This window comes from Notechis scutatus, chromosome 4 (genome assembly GCF_049901735.1).
Source record: "Notechis scutatus isolate UNSWTSFEM ecotype Mainland chromosome 4, rNotScu1.2, whole genome shotgun sequence".
Lineage (NCBI taxonomy): Eukaryota > Metazoa > Chordata > Lepidosauria > Squamata > Elapidae > Notechis > Notechis scutatus.
This window is the reverse complement of record NC_142012.1, coordinates 128,354,031-128,372,823: the sequence shown is the minus strand read 5'-3', so window position 1 is coordinate 128,372,823 and position 18,793 is coordinate 128,354,031. Positions and strand designations below refer to the sequence as shown.

The 18,793-nt window shown below is 37.4% G+C and overlaps 1 protein-coding gene across 1 annotated transcript in view; it reads left to right on the top strand.

Annotated features, from left to right (window-relative positions):
* The window catches only part of PFKL (phosphofructokinase, liver type), a 41,824-nt gene that overhangs the window by 13,535 nt on the left and 9,496 nt on the right, over positions 1-18,793 (top strand). Inside the window, exons 4-16 of the mRNA XM_026690062.2 lie at positions 1,492-1,681; positions 3,734-3,899; positions 6,365-6,409; positions 7,729-7,837; positions 9,246-9,341; positions 9,648-9,740; positions 12,332-12,457; positions 13,689-13,753; positions 15,892-15,955; positions 17,131-17,277; positions 17,561-17,631; positions 18,017-18,104; positions 18,455-18,607. Coding sequence (XP_026545847.1) covers positions 1,492-1,681; positions 3,734-3,899; positions 6,365-6,409; positions 7,729-7,837; positions 9,246-9,341; positions 9,648-9,740; positions 12,332-12,457; positions 13,689-13,753; positions 15,892-15,955; positions 17,131-17,277; positions 17,561-17,631; positions 18,017-18,104; positions 18,455-18,607 — 1,413 coding nt within the window. The remainder of the gene's footprint in view (positions 1-1,491; positions 1,682-3,733; positions 3,900-6,364; positions 6,410-7,728; positions 7,838-9,245; positions 9,342-9,647; positions 9,741-12,331; positions 12,458-13,688; positions 13,754-15,891; positions 15,956-17,130; positions 17,278-17,560; positions 17,632-18,016; positions 18,105-18,454; positions 18,608-18,793) is intronic.

Here is an 18,793-nt window from a genome sequence, read left to right as displayed (position 1 = left end):
CTGACAAGGGTTAAGGTTGACACATCCTTCTGAGTAACATGTCCAGTGTCCAGTGAAATGAGGACACAGATTGTTGGGGACAGTATGCCGACTCTGTAAACCACATAGAGAGGGCTGTAAAGCACTATGATGCAGTATATAAGTCTAAATGATTTAGAAATTGCTGTCCCTAGTGACATAACCCTAAATGTGTGTGTCTCATTGAAAAATGGAAAGATTTGTCTTTGATGAACATTGTAAGATTACTCTTTTCATTTAAAAATATCAACTACATATATAGGAGCTAAGGATCAGATTGGATTGGAATTGCTTCTTTAATGGACCTGACTGTCAGAATGTCTTAGAAGTAGACCCACCCACTTCACTTACAAAAGTGTTATATTTTTCCTTCTTCTTAGAGCCTTTCCCAGTTTGACTGGTATGTTTTCTTTCTTGCAGGTAACATTCTGGTGTTGCATGTTTCTATAGGATGGTTCTCTCTTTGTCTTCCTTTACTGCTGATGCAGCTTCTGCTACTAATAAATACAGACTTGAGCAAGGCTGCCATGTCTGTGCCATTTTTTCTTTTATGTGCTATATAAATTATCCCTGAATCTTTTCTAAATGAGGATGTTTAATAGTTAAGCCAGTTTGATTTGCATGCTTTAACTGGTTTTGACAGCAGTCCAATTTAAAAAATAATAACCTTTCTTAGCAACATGTTCTTCCACTCCTGACTTCAGTATATTTCTCTTCAGTTTACCAGCATTGTAACTAATTAAATCCACCATTTTTGGCCCTGATTTGTGTTACAATAGCTAAAAGCTCCAGATCAGTGGATGTAGGTTTATTATGTTAATCTTCAAAGGAGTTATCCTTTTCTTGAGCTGAAGGAGAAAGTGTTCAGAAGATGGCTGTTCAATGACCATTATGTTCCCAATACCAGGCAGCAGCAGCAGAATCTGCTAGGTTCTTTGGGCATAGCAACAGAAAAGTGGTTTAATTAAGAAGTGTCTCTGATGGGATGAACAGAAAGGTCAAATGCTAATGTAACAACCCTTGTTCTTAGTTTCCTTGTTCAAGACCCAGTGGCACATATCACTGTAATAACTTCCTGTTATCATTCCAAAAGCCATCTGCTTGGGATATAAAAGAGAAACAAATAACTTCCTCCAGAATTTAGTATATTTTCCATTCAGCTCTGCAATGTATTGGTATGTCAAAAATGGTATCTTGTGAGTGACTGCACATTGTCACTAATCCACACAATGTTAAAAAATATAAAAATGAAAAAAATGTATGTTTTCTTTTTATAAATTCAGGGTTTGTGCTTCCAAAACAAAAACATATACCAACTTAAACCTGTTCAAATCTAGAGCCAGAAAGCCTTTTTGTTTCTCCCTTTTATAAAACACCAAAATTGGTTTCCCATTGGAACTCATACACTTTCAAAACCACTTTTTCCTGTTAATCTCTGCAGTGATCTAATTAGTCTTTCTTTTCTATTTAAAGGGAGGCACTATCATTGGGAGTGCCCGCTGCAAAGCTTTCACCACACGGGAGGGCCGCCTTCAAGCTGCCTACAACCTGGTACAGCATGGCATCACTAACTTATGCGTCATTGGAGGGGATGGCAGCCTGACTGGTGCAAATATCTTCCGCTCAGAGTGGGGTGGTCTTTTGGAGGAACTGGTCAAAGAAAGTAGGTATAAACATGCTCTAACATCATACTATTGGTGCCAGGCTGCGACCTGCGTTTCATGTTATTGACTCTGAAAATGAACTTGGATGTTGAGAGCCCAAAAACCAGAAACCAAAAAGTGTTTCTAAGGATGAAAGGTAGTATCAACTCGTGTGTTTATTTTGTTGTTCGGTCACTAAGTCATATCCGACTCTTTGCGACCCCATGGACCATACTTAGTTAGTTAGTTAGTTCACTTTCAACAGGACAATGAAATCCATTTCAGTAGGAAAATCAGAGAGATGATTTAGAATTGCAGTGTTGGGGAAGATCATACTGGGTTGCAGCACATGCAAAAAAAAGAGATCTGGATGCCTTGGAGCATAAGCTGGGCGAGAGCCAACTGTGTAATGCAGCTACAAAAACGATACATGTGCAATCCTAAACTACATCAACAATCTCTAGTGGTGGCTAACCTTTTTGGGCTCCTGTGCCAAAAATTGTGCCCGCGCTTGGCACGCTCACACTCACGTGCCAGCATCCAGAAGGCAATGCGCATCCCGTACGCATGCGTGTATAATCCCCACCCACCCCCGCTGCCCCCTTACCTACACTGAGCCTCACAGCTAATTTCCAGCCAGTTTGAGGCATTTTTTGGCCTCCCAAAGGCTTGAGGAAGGCTTCTGCAGGCTTTGCAGGCCGAAAACTAGCCCCGTTTCATCACTTCTGGTATTTTCGGAAAAACAGGCTGAAAATCAGCTGTGAGGCATGCACATGCCCAGTGAGGTAAGTTTGCCTACAGCTCACGTGCCAGCACAAATGGCTCTGCATGCCACCTGTGGCACACGTACCATAGGTTCGCCATCATGGCTCTAGAGTTAAGTTCAAAAAGAATCATTGTTCTTCTTTGTTCTGCTTTGGTACTTCCAATCTTGGGCACAATATTTTAAATGGTGACCAACTGGAGCCTCCTTGAAAAGACCAACCAAGATGACAAGGGATCTAGAGGGAAAAAGAAATGATGAATGGTGGGACATCTTAACTATGTTTAACCTGGACATTTTTGTGTGGAGATACTGTATTATCTGCAGGGCTGTCATAAAGAAGAAGGGTCGAATTTTTCAGAGTTCTGTAATAGGAAAACAAACTGTAGTTTGAATTATAAGAAGTGAGATTTCAACTGGATATATGGAAAACATGTCTGTGGTAGTAGCTGTTCAATAGAGTAGATTGTGTCAGGAAATAGCAGATTCTTCTTCACTGCGGATATTTATAAACAGGCTGGAAGACCATCTAAGTTAGCTCTTCAAAGTAGGCCATCAAAACATATTCTATGAAATTCTATTTTATTGTTGTAGGGTCAAATAACAGAATCTTGAAAGCTAGCCAGGAAACCTTTCTATGCCAAACAGCGTCAAGGCAGGATTATTTTGAGTTTCTTTCCATTGGTTTCAGTGTCTAAACTGTATAGTAACTTCTTCAAGTCCCTCCTTAATGGTTTGTTTCCCCTACCTTCCTTAGCAATTTTTTCAGCTTTTCCCAAGATCCACTCTAAATTCCTTTACAAATGGTCCAGAATGCTGTAATTCTGGATTCTACCACTGGCCAAGTGAATTCCAAAATTCCTTCCAGACCTATGATTTTATGATTTTTTTTAAAGTTCCTCCTTTTTAACATCATTGAATCTGTAGCTGCTTCTTTTTTATAATCAGTTGCACCCACTTTACGTGTCTTTATACCATAAAACATATAATGGAAGTAAAAATAAAAGAAATAAAATTAGTCTTCATTTCTAATGAAATACAAACTTAGTGAAATCAGTGCTTTTATGACATATGACAGACTATGACAGATATGACATGTCTGTTCTGTTTCTGCAGCCAAGCTGTTAATTAAAACAAAATATATATATTTCTCAGAATATTGTTTAAGATGCAGTTTAAAAAATCCTGATTTTAATTAAAATATTCTCCATTTACTTTGCTGTAGGATAAGTTTTCTCTAATTGTGTTTGGAAACAGTTCATTTGGGATGTTCTTAATACTCACAACCCCTTGTTCTTTTTCCATCCAGGAAATATCACTGAGGAAATATCTCAGAAATACCGCCACTTAAATATTGTGGGCCTTGTGGGCTCCATTGACAATGACTTCTGTGGCACTGATATGACCATTGGCACTGACTCTGCCTTGCATCGCATCATGGAGGTGATCGATGCTATCACTACAACAGCTCAGAGGTGAACACAATATTTCTTGTATCTTTTCTTCACTGTCATTGTCACAAGCACACGAAGAGTGGCTAGTTTTAATGAAGCTGCTTCCTTTTTTTTTTTTTTTAAACAAGTTTTATTAATTTTTAAAACACACAAATTATCATTATTCATTACATGTTTAAACCTTTTTTCATTGTAAATTTAACAAGTCAGATAAATTATGATTCTATTTTAAACCATTTCCATATAACATACCAAAACCTCTTATTCAATTTCTCTTTACTTCTCTTTACTCTTATTCAATATCATTGTTATTATTTCATCTATTTCTTTCTGACTTAGTTACCATTATTCTCATTCTATATTTCTACAAGTTTTTACTAATTCTCCCCCAAAAAAAACATATACACACAACACACAAAACATAAAAAAATCTTTTTGGAAAGTAACTTGGACCCAGGTGTCTCTCTCTTCATGGACTTCAATTATATTCATGCTCATTTTACATATCATTACTTATTTTATTTACCATTCTAAGCCTTCTATATTAACTTCTCCACATATTTCACCCTTCTTAATTCTATCTTAATTAATCATCTTAGTTTGAATCATTATATTTGTATCTTTTGTCCATTTTTATCATCCCTTTGTCTCATTCCTCATAAAAAAAAAGAAAATAAGTTTCTCCTGAAATCATTAATCAGAGTATGATGCCTTTCTATCTCCCCCTAAGTTAGTCAAATTAATCTTTAAAATAATATCCAATACCCAATCCGATTTTGCTTGGTACATTCTATCTAACTAATACATCCAAAATAATTAAGTACATAATTAGACAATAAATCCAAATATTAAAAAGAGATACTATAATAAAAATTTTATAATAACATCAATACCATAATCTTATTAAACTCTTTAATTAAAACAGTATTCTAAACCTCCCTATTATTAAATTTTAAAGCCAATCATTTTTAAACCTTTTAACATTTTAATCTCTTATCAACTCTTAAACCATTACAATACTACCATCTCATCTTATGTACCTTGCAAAATTTTAAAAAATTATACTTTATCCATTATCCATAAAAATTTCTTTTTCCATTTAATTTCAAAACATTGTAGCTTTTCTCCACCTTTTCCTTTCTTTCTTCTCCCAACAAACCTTTCTACCCCCTTCTTCTAGCCTCTGCCTTACCGGCTTCCCTTCTCTGTCGTATTCCTTTTCCCTTTTGTTTACTATCATCATATTGGTTTTGCACTTTATTTTTCCCTTTCTTAAATGTTTTTGGATCTTAAGTCCTTAAATCCTTTAGTTTTCTTCTTTCTCTCTTCCTTCTTTCTTGATCAAATTCTGAGATTCATTAAAGATGGCTCCTTCCTTTCTTTCTTGTTCCTCTGCTGTCTTCATCTGTTGTAATGTTTGTTGATAGTTAGTAAGCGCCATTTCTAAAAAAAAGGAAAGCTTCTTCCACACCATCTTTACCATTTTTTTTTTGCTTGTTCATATTCTTTTCTTAGTTCCTCAACAGAAAGAGCCATTATAAATCTTTTCTTTTCTTTTCCCCTTCTTTCTTCTTACAACAACCAGAATATTCAAAAGAAAATAAAAAAATAAAACAGTCCCAAAGTTATCAGTCAGTCCAAACCAAGGCAGAGTTCTCACTTTCTCCTTCTGGGGTAATATCAATCAAAAAGAAAGAAAGTCCAAATCTGTTTAAAATCTTATTGCAATATCTTCTAGTCTTCAAATCCTTAAGGCATCTGCTCCAACAAAATCTTAACATACAAATATTTTCTTTTTAATCCTCTCTCTTCCCACTCATCGCTTAAAACCAATTTTCACCTAAAAAAATAGGTTTCTTAATATCCAGTTATTTATTCCGTAGGAAAAGAGGGAAAGCTATCCTTTCAGCACTATCAAACAGCCGCTTTTTCCTCTTCTGGCAGGTATTATTCAGAAAGTCATACTTTTCAGGAATTTTATTAAATATATCTTAGAGTCCTAGGAGCCAAGAAAAACTTTCTCCTCTCAAGCACTTTCTCCACTTCCTCCTGCGCATTCTTACCCGGCTGCCAGCTTCTTTGTGGCGGTCATTACGGACCGCCGCTGCACGTCCTGGGAAAAGGGGTTCTGCCGGCCGGGAGGGGTCTGCAACACCCCCACACCCTTCTCCGGATCCCCTACCTTCAGCTGCCCCTGCAGGGCAGCCTAGCTCCTGCCTGTCTGGGTCGGAGCCCCAGAAAGCGCTAGCGCGGCAGGGATCGCGCAGCCGCAAATCCCTGCCGCTCGCGAAGCCCCGACAAACCGGAAGTCGAAGCTGCTTCCTTATTCTCTCTGTAAAGTGAAGGCTTTATTTTGTTTAATTTCCTTTGTCCCCTTTCCTCCCTTTCTTCATATTATAAAAACAACTTATTATTGTAAGGCATACGTATCGTCACCTAACATAGCAGTGGGTGATAAGCTCTTGCTTTCTAATTTTGTTTTGCAGCCACCAGAGAACATTTGTGCTGGAAGTGATGGGAAGGCACTGTGGGTAAGAATTGTTTGTTTGTTGAACTGAGAAAAGAATTTACAGTTTCCTAGCTGGGGAGGACTAATCTAAAAAACACACTCCTGTTTGCATTATGAAATCCCGCAGCTCCATCTATTCAGTCTTCAGGGCAATTTATTACACTTTGAAAAACATATCAAATATTGACTACAGCTCAGCCTTCAGTACTATCCTGCCGAGCATCCTTATTGAAAAGCTGACTGACTTGGATTTTCCCTCTTCCATCTTCAACTGGATCAAAGACTTTCTGAGGGACCAACCACAAACAGTGAGGGCTGGGTCTGTCACATCGACCTCCCTGAAGCTTAGCACTGTCTCCCCACAGGGCTGTGTGCTCAGTCCCTACCTGTACTCACTGTACACACATGATTGTGTATCGTCTGACCCATCCACTGTGATCATTAAGTTCACAGATGATACTACCATATTGGGTCTCATTACAGGTGGAGACAAAACAGAGCACAGGGGAGAGGTTCAAAAATTATCCACATGGTGCCTAGAAAACAACCTGCACCTAAACATCAGCAAGACAAAAGAGATGGCGTTAGACTTCCGGAAGAAGAGAGAGGAACCCGCCCCACTTTACATTGAGGGGGGCTGTGTGGAGAGAGTTTCCTCCTTTAAATTCCTGGGAGTCTACCTCAGCGAAGATCTTACCTGGAAAATCAACACAACCCAAGTGGCCAGAAAGGCTCAACAGTGACTCCATTTCCTTAGGGTCTTGCGAAAAAATAAAGTGGAACAACGATTGATGACCTCCTTTTACCAGTCCACAATAGAAAGCATTCTCTCATATATTGCATTACGGTGTGGTATGCTGGCTTGACAGCCATGGATAGAAAGACATTACAGAGGGTAGTGAGCACAGCACAAAACATCATGGGCTGATACCACTAGATGACATTGCTAGGGCTTGCTGTCTTAGAAGTGTGAGAAAAATTCTCGGAGATGACTCACATCCCGGTCAGCACTTCTTCACTCTCCTACCATCGGGTAGGAGATACAGAAGCATAGCCTGCTGCACCAACAGGCTGAAGAACAGTTTCTGCCTGTCAGACTTCTGAATGGAAAATAACTTTATGCCAACATAGTATGATAGACTTGCAGGGCTGGCACGTTGTGCAATGTGTAATAAGATTGGGACTGGATTAGGGACTTCTGTCCTCACTGTGAGTTGTGTTGGGGAGGGGGTGCATGAAGGGAGGCTCAGCCAATCTCATTGTACATATGTTGTACTCTGACAATAAAGGTAAAAATATCAAAGCTGCCATACATAATATGACATTATTCTCTTTTTCCAGATATCTAGCATTAGTTTCAGCATTGGCTTCTGGAGCTGACTGGCTTTTCATTCCTGAATCACCCCCTGAGGATGGCTGGGAGGATTTTATGTGTGAACGGCTTGGTGAGGTGAGAATTAGTAATATCTGATACTCAGCTAAATAAACCTATCTCATGCTAGACCAAGGGTCTTCAAACTTGGCAAGTTTAAGACTTGTGGACTTCAACTTCCAGAATTCCTGAGCTAACATGACTGGAGGAGGAATTCTGGGAGTTGAAGTCCACAAGTCTTAAAGCTGTCAAGTTTGAAGACCCCTGTGCTAAACAGAGCTTGTAGAATTCAATTTTCCTACAAAAACCTTCATAAGTATCATTGTGCAATCTGGCTTTAAAAAAAACAAGATTGGTTTTTTTATATAAAAACAGGTTGCTGTCTATTTGCAAAGTATCAGTGACTAGCATTATTTCCAGGAGTGACTGTGGACTCCCCCCATTCCCCATGAGACCTAGACAGTTTCCTTAAGAAATAATAGCAATTAGCAATAGGACTTAGATTTGTATACCTTTTCATAGTGCTTACAGCATTCTCTGAGCAGTTTACAAACGTCAGCATATTGTCCCTAACAATCTGGGTCCTCATTTTACTGACTTCAGAAGGATGGAAGGCTGAATTAATCTTGAGTCGATCAAGATTGAATTCCTGACTCTGGGCAGAGTTAGCCTGTAATACTGCAATTATAACTGCTGTGCAACCATGGCTCCTATACAAATTAGATATGATTGTAAAGATTTGGTCATTTTTTATTTTAAAAAAGATAGAATACACTAGAAACTATAGGAAAGATCTGCCCTAGTTTACTTTTTTAAAAATTGGTATTTATAGGAATGTCCAAAACTCATAGATTTGAGAATGGAATGTTCTGAAGTACTCAGGAACATTCTATTCCCTCTCTGATATCTTGCCATTCCAGGGCTGATCCAATATTTTCCAGAAGTAACAAGCCTGTTTTGGAGCCAGAACACCTCTTGAACATGTGAAGGAGTATTTCTGGAATTTGCCAAACCTGTCCCTGGAATGGCATGGTCCAGAAAAGGTATGGCATGACCTAAAGGAGAAACCTTCCAGTGTTCTCTAGAATGTTAGGAGTTTTAATACTACTTTAATTCAATTATGTATTCCTTGAGCTAACAGTGCACCCTAAAAAAACTAACTTTTTAAAGGGACAGCTGACAGATAAAGAGTTTGCCTGGATAGACTCTGAGGGATGCTTACTTTCTTGGATTTGAATAGTGTGCACAGTGTGACAGACATAAATTGTTGAAAGAAGGATGAGAGTTGAAATCTTCTAGGTTTGAGGTTTAAGGTATAGGAAATTCAGGACCACTTAAGTGTGGTCAACTTTGCCTCCATATTTTCTACATGTACGGACTATGTTCTTGTGTGATTAAAAATCCCGGTTGTTGATATTAGGATTATGAAAGTCTCTTGCCTTAGAGTTCATCAGTTGTTAGGTTTCTTATATTTTTATCTGGATAGGCACGAAGCAGAGGATCCCGACTGAATATAATCATAATTGCTGAAGGTGCCATAGACAGGAATGGGAAACCCATCACCTCTAACTACGTGAAGGAGGTAAGAGACAAATTCATAGGTTAGAACCAGACATTGAAAACACAACAGGGATAAAAATATTGATTCAGGGTCTTCTAAATTCTGGAAATAGTTGCATAGATGATGTGTTTCTTTGATTTTTTTTTCCAGCCCCTAAATCTATATAAAGTTGACAAACTCAACATGGGAAGCTTTAATATAGATTGTCTTGTAAAAGCTTTTGATCTACAGCAGTCTCTGTTTTTATTAAGGGGAAGGGCGCATTGTCTTGGTGGGGAATGGAATAATTTAAAATGCCCCATTCTTTCCTCCCCTTTTTTTAATCAGCTGGTTGTCAAACGCCTCGGCTTTGACACTCGTGTAACTGTGCTTGGGCACGTGCAGCGTGGTGGGACTCCATCTGCATTTGATCGTGTCTTGGTAAGTGTGATATTTTTACAGACTAAATAATGGCCACATAATGTGTAGCCTGTTTAAGTTTCCCCAAATTTGAAATCTCCCTCATGTCTGTTTGTAACCTCCCAAGGAATCATGTATGACAGCTTAACAAGCTCTAGACAAGGAACTAATCCTGAGGTTAACTTTTTGGGTTCTGCTCCATGGTTTTCTACTTTTGGAATAATATATTTCAATTTTTAAAAAGAACAGTTGAGTAGTTTGGTTTTTCCAGATCTTATTTTGCAACCTGTGGGTTTATTTGATGCTACTAGATAGCCAGAACTTACCCAGTTTCTGACATAATTTGCTAGTTCCCTCCTGGGTAACCTTGCCTACTGATCCTGTTCCAAGAAGAAGTGTTGACCTGAAGTAAAGGCAGTTATATCTTGACACTTACCAAGGTCATTCAGGGAAATCTAATTTCTCCAGTTACATGTCAAATTCCAGGATAGCTGTCTAACTATCTCTCTCTTCTCTCTGAAAAGGAGTTGTTTCTTGGCTGTGAAGCAATACATCAAGAAGGGTGAAAATAGTTTAGACGACAATTGTCATGAAACAAATGCCAATGCAAAACTCAACCAAGCAGTAGAGAATTACTGTGTGCCATAAAAAGCACTTGCCATAAAATGTGTGATGTTTGAAAAAAAATTACATTTAATTGCAGAGAAAACTGTGAAAGTTGTTTTTTCCCGCCCCTATTATGAGCTTTTGTTCTTTAGTGATTCATGAACTAAATGACTCCCCAGATGTTTTACAATTTACCAAATGTATTAGCAGGAATCCTACCCTGTGCATAGCAGCAAATTATATGCAGCTGCTGCTCAATCTCTAGCTCACTTTCTACCACCGCAGAAATAATATGTGTATGCTTAGACCTCATGGTACTTCTAGTATTTGTACTTTGTCACTCTTTTCTCTTGAATTTAATTTTAATTTACCTTTTGTTTATATGCCTACATAGGATAATATATCAATACCATTCATGTATTTTCTGGTCTTGGACACAAGGCTTTTGATGTCCCCATTTTACCAGTGCCAGCATTATGATAGCAAAGTTTCTCCCTCGGATTGACACCTTTGGGAATTGGTTACGGCTCTGCAGTAGATCACCCATTTCTAAGCACAGCTGGGTATTTTCAGAAGAGTTTTAAGTGTAACTATTCTTCTTGGCACTAAGCCATTTGGGGGGATTCTTAGGAAATCACATTCTGAAGCTATTGTAATCTCTGTCTTAATGCAAAGTTTCTACCATATTTCATTAGTTGCTGGTATCTACCACACCCAGTCTTGAAGGCATTTAAGATCCATTTTTCTTGCTGAGAACTCTCTAGATTTTGTAATTTTAACACTAGGAAAACCATGAAAAAAATAGTCTACATCTTTTAAAAGACTTACACAGTTCCATTTAGGACAAAAAGAAGCAAAGACAAAGAAATAAAGGACACTATCCTCCACTCCTCAAGTTTCTGTATAAAGTGGGTATTTAATTCCACCAGTTCCCTTCATTTTCAATTTCAGCAGCACCACCATTGCTAGATTCACCAGTTTGGATTCTCTTGTTTTCCTTGAATCTTTTTGGTTTCAGAAGGAGAAATTTATATGAGTTATCTAAAGTGATATAGCTCCCTTTTTTAGTCTCATATGACTATTTTCCTCCTCTTAGTTTCCGTAGCTTCTTGGTCGATTCATTAGCCATTGTTTTTTCAAGGCTGGACTTGGCACTGCATGTCTGCAAGCTTTCTGAAATTCCAATCGACTACCCACCTATAGTTCAGAACAGCCTACAATATTGCAATGCCAAAAACAATACGATCCATGCTTCAGTCTCATTTTCTTCTTGGCCAAGTACCTTGACTATCTAATTAAGCAAATCCGTAACAGACAAGCTCTTAAGGTTATCACTTTCATCTCCATCACACTGTCAGGATGCCCTTCTGCAGCTTTCATACCCAAACACCAATTCTTCATGGCTTTCCAATCAAAGACTGCTACCTTCTCTTACATTAGAAATGGGGTTTCTGTCCTTGCATGCTTTGCAATTCCACAATCTAGCAGCTGCTCTTGATCTTGAGCTCTTGTCCACTCTATGTTATTCCATATTGAGTGTATCAGAGTGACAACTATGTCTTTGAAGCTTCCTCTGCTGCTTTTCAATATGTTTTGTCACATGAAACCAGGATTTTCTATACCAAGCAGTTTTTTTCTGATGGTTGGCTCTTCATCTACAAACCTAGAAATCATCATAGACCACTGAGGATGCATCTAGTTTGAGACACATAGCATGACATGTCTAGAGAAGAACCTTCACTACATATTAGGAAGAAGTCATATAACAGTTGATTGGTCTCTGTCAAGATGGCAATCCCCATTGTAATTTAATTGCAACACTTATTTCTCCTATCCCTTTCTTCTATTTTAATATTTTTTCCTCTATACTTCTCAGCCTTGAAGCTGAGTAGTTGTTGGTTGTTCACTGCACCATCACTGCATTAAGAAACTCTGGTTCACAGCTTAACATCCAACATCAGTACTAAACCAACCTGCTTATAGCAAATGCATTTGTGTACTCCTAGAGCAGCAAAATGGGTATGGAAGCAGTGATGGCATTACTGGAGGCAACACCAGATACTCCAGCCTGTGTGGTGAGTCTCTCTGGGAACCAGTCAGTGCGCCTACCTCTAATGGAATGTGTGCAAGTGGTGAGTATTTCACAGAAACACAGAAGCCAAATAGGATAGGATAGAATGCTGTGGTTTTTTTTAGCTGGAGCGGGAGGGGGGGAGGAGAAATAAATGAAGGAGATAAAGAGGTTGAAAATTCATGTTTCTGATTAGAATTCTAATCAGGTTTCTCTATATTTGAAAGTCTCCAGGTTAGAGAAAAGTAGTCTTAACTACTCAGGGTATATACAATATATGGCAATTCTGTTGATGTAATTGGAATATGCATCTAAGATACAATACCTAAAAGCTCAGTTTTCACTTGAGAAAAGTTACATTTTTTAAAAAAACAATGTGATTGTTTTTACAGGAAATAGGGACTACGAGATAAAGGATTGATATCAATAAGTACTGTAACTATTTCTCCCAAGTCCTAGGCTGTGAATCAGTAATAAAGCTTCCATAAGGCAGGGGTGAACAGGGGGAAGACAAGCCTTGAATAATGATTAGACAATAGCAATAAAGGCTGGGATAAGGTTGCATCTTCTTTTCTTATCTTCATTGGTTTATAGTTTATAAGAATAAATAGCATTTTTGTGAACTTCAGCATTTGGTTTTGTTTCTGCAAAATCAAATAATTTTAAAGAAATGACAAAACAATGCTTCTTTAAAAATGAAAATATCTTGCAGGCCTATCTTATTTGCATAACTTGTCACAGTCATTTAAATTGTGGTATTTGGGTGTAGTGTTTTAGAATTTTGAGTACAGACTCATATCTTATGAATCATTCTTGATTTTGTTCCAGGAAGGAGACTGCCTCTTTTTTTTGGCCTTGCTCAGGATTTCTTTAAAGTAGGGGAGATTAATTTGTGACCCTGAATCCCCAGCAGCTTATCCCAAGATGTCCACTGGGGAAGAATGTGAGAGTTGTTATTCAGCAAAACCTGAAAGCAGAGTTTTTCAACCTTGACAACTTTAAGAAGTGAATTCCCCAGCCAGGAATTCTGGGAATTTAAGTCCACACATCTTAAAGTTGCCATGGTTTAAAAACACTGGTGTAAAATTTTCCCATCCCTTATTTAAAATCATTTTTCCATGTGTTCCTTTCAATCCACAAACTTTTTCTTGTTCCTTGCATGTTTTTCTGAGTGGACTTAACTTACTGGTTCTTTAATTGGAATGAGCAGATAATTTTACTGCATACGTGGATTACCTGGTTTCTTTTGTGACTCCTCACAAGAACCTCCTTGTGATTCTTTATTCTTGTAGACCAAGGATGTCCAGAAAGCTATGGATGAGAAAAGGTTTGATGAAGCTATCCAGCTCAGAGGCAGGTGAGAGCTATCTCTCAATCTGAGAGGAGAATGAATCTCTTTCATCTGCTTGTGGAAGTGTGAATTAGAAAAGACAAGGCAGAATATCTTCAGTATACTGTAGATTGTAATGCTGTAAAAACAACCTGGTCTAGGATTAGAGAAAGCCAAACTTTGCGTTATGCACAAAAGCCAGTTGAGTGGCTTTGGACCAGTAACTTTATCTCAAGATCGGGAAGAAGGTAACAGCAAATAATTTCCAAAAATGTTACCAAGAATATAAGTCCATACAATCGTCTAGAGCCAAAAATGCTAAGAAGTATTGTATTGGCATCATGAATGCCACGTGGAAAGAAGTTACTTGCAACATTGCAACAAATGTTGTCAGTGGTCATTCTTATCCTTTCTCTTTCAGGAAAGGCATAGCCAGCCTACATTTCATAGCCTTCAACGTGCTTGTCTAACTGATTATTTGGTTGAACTTTTCATCTCTAGTAATTTTCCCCTAAATAGTTTGTATATTTCTGAAAATATTGGTATTTCCAGAGTTTGATGACATGGTTTCTTATGTGAGTTTGGAATTATTTTAGTTATTTAAGGCACATCAGAGACTAAACAGTAGAAATTGAAAGATTTGACTTATACTGTTGTCACTCTTTCAAGTAAGCGTTTGACGTCAAGAAAAGAACTTCAAGCTGGTGGCATTTCCTGTTTCCACTAAGAAATCTTTAAAGAAACTAAATCAGACTGAAAATTGAGATGATTATCACCCAGAGTATTTTTTAAAATGACATAACTTATTAAGGAAATGACACATTGTAAACTGAGTAAAATCAGGTAGTAATTGTTTCCATACTCTTAAAATGCCCTTCCTGGGAGTCTTGAGAAGAAACAATCAGAGCCTCTTTTTTGAGAATATATGTAATGTTCTTTGGTATTGCTTATGTAAATATAGTCTTAAAAGATTAAGTACTTTTTTTCAGTGTGGTGGAAAAGTCACACTAAAGATGTGAAAGTGATTTTCAAGGAAAACCTGAAACGCATAGAAATTACAAGAACAGATTCAAACATGCACATATTGGGGGGAGGGAAGAGGGGATTAAGCAATGAAACAAACATTGTAACACAATATTTTGTATACTTCTTGTATACTAGTGTTCTCACCACAATTCAGAGAGAGAACTGAAGTTGCATCATGACATCATGATAAATGTTTTATAATTTTGCACCTCACACAGATACCACTCTGTTCATCAGTTATGTTATCCCATGATGTATTTAAAAGCATTCCTGAGCTTGATTATTAGGAAATAAATACTTTCTCGCCATTTAGATTAGGACAGCTGCTGCCTAGTCTTCTGAAACCTGTTACCTTTTAGATGTCTTAGAATCATATCTTTCAGGAGTGCCACTAACATGACCAAATAGTTATAGGTTGATGAGGGGCAGACTATGAAATACAGCAACTAAATGAAGTATTTTGCTAACAGTTTCAGTCTGGAAACCAAACTTTGGAGAATCTACTGCAACAGCAAAGTTAACAGTCTCTATCGGAACAAATGTTTGATTAAATTTAAGCAAGAATGGCCCCATTTTTATCATGTATCACATAACAAGGCAAACTCAAATACCCTTGAATACAGTTTTTAAGGGGAAAATAATGTATGTAAAGAAAGTAATTGGATCAATTTCAGTATTTATAAATATTTTGATGCAATAATTGGTACATTGGGAGACAATTTAGAATTACAGTTTCTTAATGTTTTCACTGATTTTTCTCTTTTTTAAATCTTATTTTTATTTTCCCCTTTTTTCCTTACATAATTGTGCAACTATTTTTGGAACAATGATAAATAGTGGGAATATCAATATTAATATCACGTTTAGACATTTATAGAAATGTTCAGTTATTTCTTAAGATGATACAGTGAACCAATTCTATATAATTAATTAATGCATTAATAAAAAATGAATTTTAAATTGTATAGTTATAAATGCTGTTTGTTTATTCATTCATGTTATATTCTTTATCCATCATCTTTCTTCTTTTATATAGCTATTTATTTTGTTACTTAAATGTTCTAACAAATAAATTACTAATATAAAAAGAAAAAATACAACCAAATGGTAACCAGTATGATTGTAAAATTATTTCACAGAAGCTTTGAAAACAATTGGAATATTTATAAACTACTTGCACACCAGAAGCCAGCTCAGAAAAAGGTGAGAAAAGAAAAGACCACAAGTTATCTGAGTGCTTGGAGATAGGAGGACTGGTGGCAATGCTCATGTATGTTACTGACACTTAGCCATACCTAAATGTAAATAGAAATGCAATATTTATGTTCTGTGTATAGATTTAAATAACCCTCTCCCTAATGACAGTGACTCAAGATTTGCATTATTCTTATTTCAGAAAATATTTAATTCACATGTGGAAGAAAAGTAAAAATAACTGTTTTCTAAATTAAATACACTTGGTAGTACCCAATATTTAGTCAGAGAACTGACAACTGTTACTACAGATAGTCCTCAGCTTATAACTATTCAAAGCTACGATGGCCTTGAAAAGGGTACATTAGGTACATAGAGGGCTTTCCGCCATTGTAAAGTTGTACCGCTCTCCCTGTGATCACATTTTGGACACTTGGCAATCGGTGCACATTTACAACCAATTGACAAATACCCCACTATCATGTGATTAACACTTGCAATTTTCTTTGCCGCCTTGCCAAGAAAGTCAATTGGGAAAACAGCAGGGAAAGTTGCAAGTGAAGGAGAAAGAGGGAGGAGAAAACATTTCAGTGGGCTGCGGAACAGTGCTGAAATCCTAAAGATTTCAATTCCATTCCTGCAGCCCCATGAAGGAATTTCCATTCATGCAGAGGAGAACTGAAGTCCTTCATCTGGCTGCAGGAACATTTGAGAGCGAAAGGGACTGCCAGGAGGATTTAAGCTCTACATGGAACTAAAATCTTTCAGCAGGCAGGTCTTTCAATCTGTCTGCTTAATGACCTGGGAGAAGGTTTAACATTTGCAACCAAAAGTACCCACACTGTGGTTATTGAGCAAAACAGTCATATTGCATCTTGCTTAATAACCACTTCACTCAATGACTGAAATTCCGGTCCCAACTGGTTGTAAGTCAAGATCTGTATGGCATATGATGGCCTTCCCTTTATCATTTTTAAAAGGTCTTTGTGGGAAAAAGGGGAAGAAGATATCTATGAGACAGTGTTGCTTCTTCTGAATCCTCCTTCAATCCTGAAAAGACTTGGAGGAATGTTGAGAAAGATAGCCAGTTTTTATTTTAAAACGCATCTCTGTTAAAAGTTCATCAATCACTTTAGTGTCTTCAAATTCTGCATAGCTTGCTAATTGTCTTTCCTTTCCACCAGAGCAATTTCAGCATTGCCATACTGAATGTAGGTGCTCCAGCAGCAGGCATGAATGCAGCAGTCCGATCAGCTGTTCGTGTTGGGATTTGCCAGGGTCACACAATGTATGTGGTGAATGATGGTTTTGAAGGCTTAAGCAAAGGACAGGTAAGTCTTGTTCAATTAGGCAAATCTTTCTCTTGAATGTCTTCTTTCTCTGATATAAGAACAATTAGACATCAATGTTCCTTTTGAACTTTATGAATTCTGAATGCACCCCGCTTAGAGTTTTAAAATTTCAGTTTAAAGGATTAAAAAAATTATTGTTAATAATTCTCCTGCAATATCATATTAATCTGCCACTGGTTTGTATGGCAGAAAACTGGCGGTGCCTGATTTATTTGAGGTTGATAGACCAAATCACAACAGACTTCATTATTTGCTCTTGCAGGTCAAAGAGCTGTGCTGGCATGATGTTGGAGGGTGGTTGGGCCGTGGAGGATCCATGCTGGGGACCAAACGGTTAGTGCTGTCAAAACCAATAAAATTCTCCATACAGTTAGAGGATATGCAAATTACATGGTCAGCCCTTGACCTTATATAAATTCTATAACCTTTTCCTGCCTCCATGAAAGCCTTGAATAATCTATCGCTATTTAATTTATTTTTGAGCTGTTCTTGTAATTCAAAACCTTATCTTGCACCTGCTTTTTTGATGTGGAATTGAATTGTTTCAGTATTTTGTTTTTCATACTTTCTCTTGTGGAGAAAAAATGCCAATGCACCAATTGCTTCCATAAATACGTGCTTAATAACTGAAGAATCTCAGAACATAGCTTTTCCACATGCACATTCTAACTGGAAAAAAAAACTTTGTTTAAAACTTGCTTTATTATTGTTTTGCCAGAACTCTTCCAAAGACATGCATGGAAAAGATTGCTGAAAATGTTCGGAAATTTAACATACAGGCCTTGCTGGTCATTGGAGGCTTTGAGGTACAGAGAAACTGGTTGAGTCATTTCAATATGAAATGAAGACTATCTCTTTTCACCTTACTTCACCCCAACAGTTTTTCTAAACAGACATATTTGCAGTGTTAGTATAGTGTGTGGATAGAATGCGTGCCTATATCTAAATGAACATTAGTGAAATAAGTATTCTACACAGTCACTCTTACTTTTTTTACCAACAACTGTAATTTTCTCAAATTTAATCTCTGCATAATATAAGCTCAGAATTCAAAACAAGTTCAATCAAAGTCAAAATCTTTCTTCTACATTCTTTGCCCTCCAGTTCTTAGACTCCCTGCTGTGGCTTAACTTCCAATTTGTTCTCCCTTTTGCAGGCATATGAAGGAGTATTACAGTTGGTAGAGGCTCGTGGGCAGTATGATGAGCTTTGTATCATCATGTGTGTGATACCAGCTACTATCAGTAACAACGTTCCTGGCACTGATTTCAGCCTGGGATCTGATACAGCAGTCAATGCTGCCATGGAGGTGAGGCTGGGGTTATTGCAACTGTAAATTCCAGGGAATTAGGGCAGATTGGCGGATGAGTTGTGTAAATATCCTTACATGAATGCATTTCTTCTCTGTAAATGAGCAAAAAAAAGGAGAGGAACATGGCGTAATACTGAGACTCATAAATCTGATTTGTAGACATCCTGCCCAGAAATTCATTTG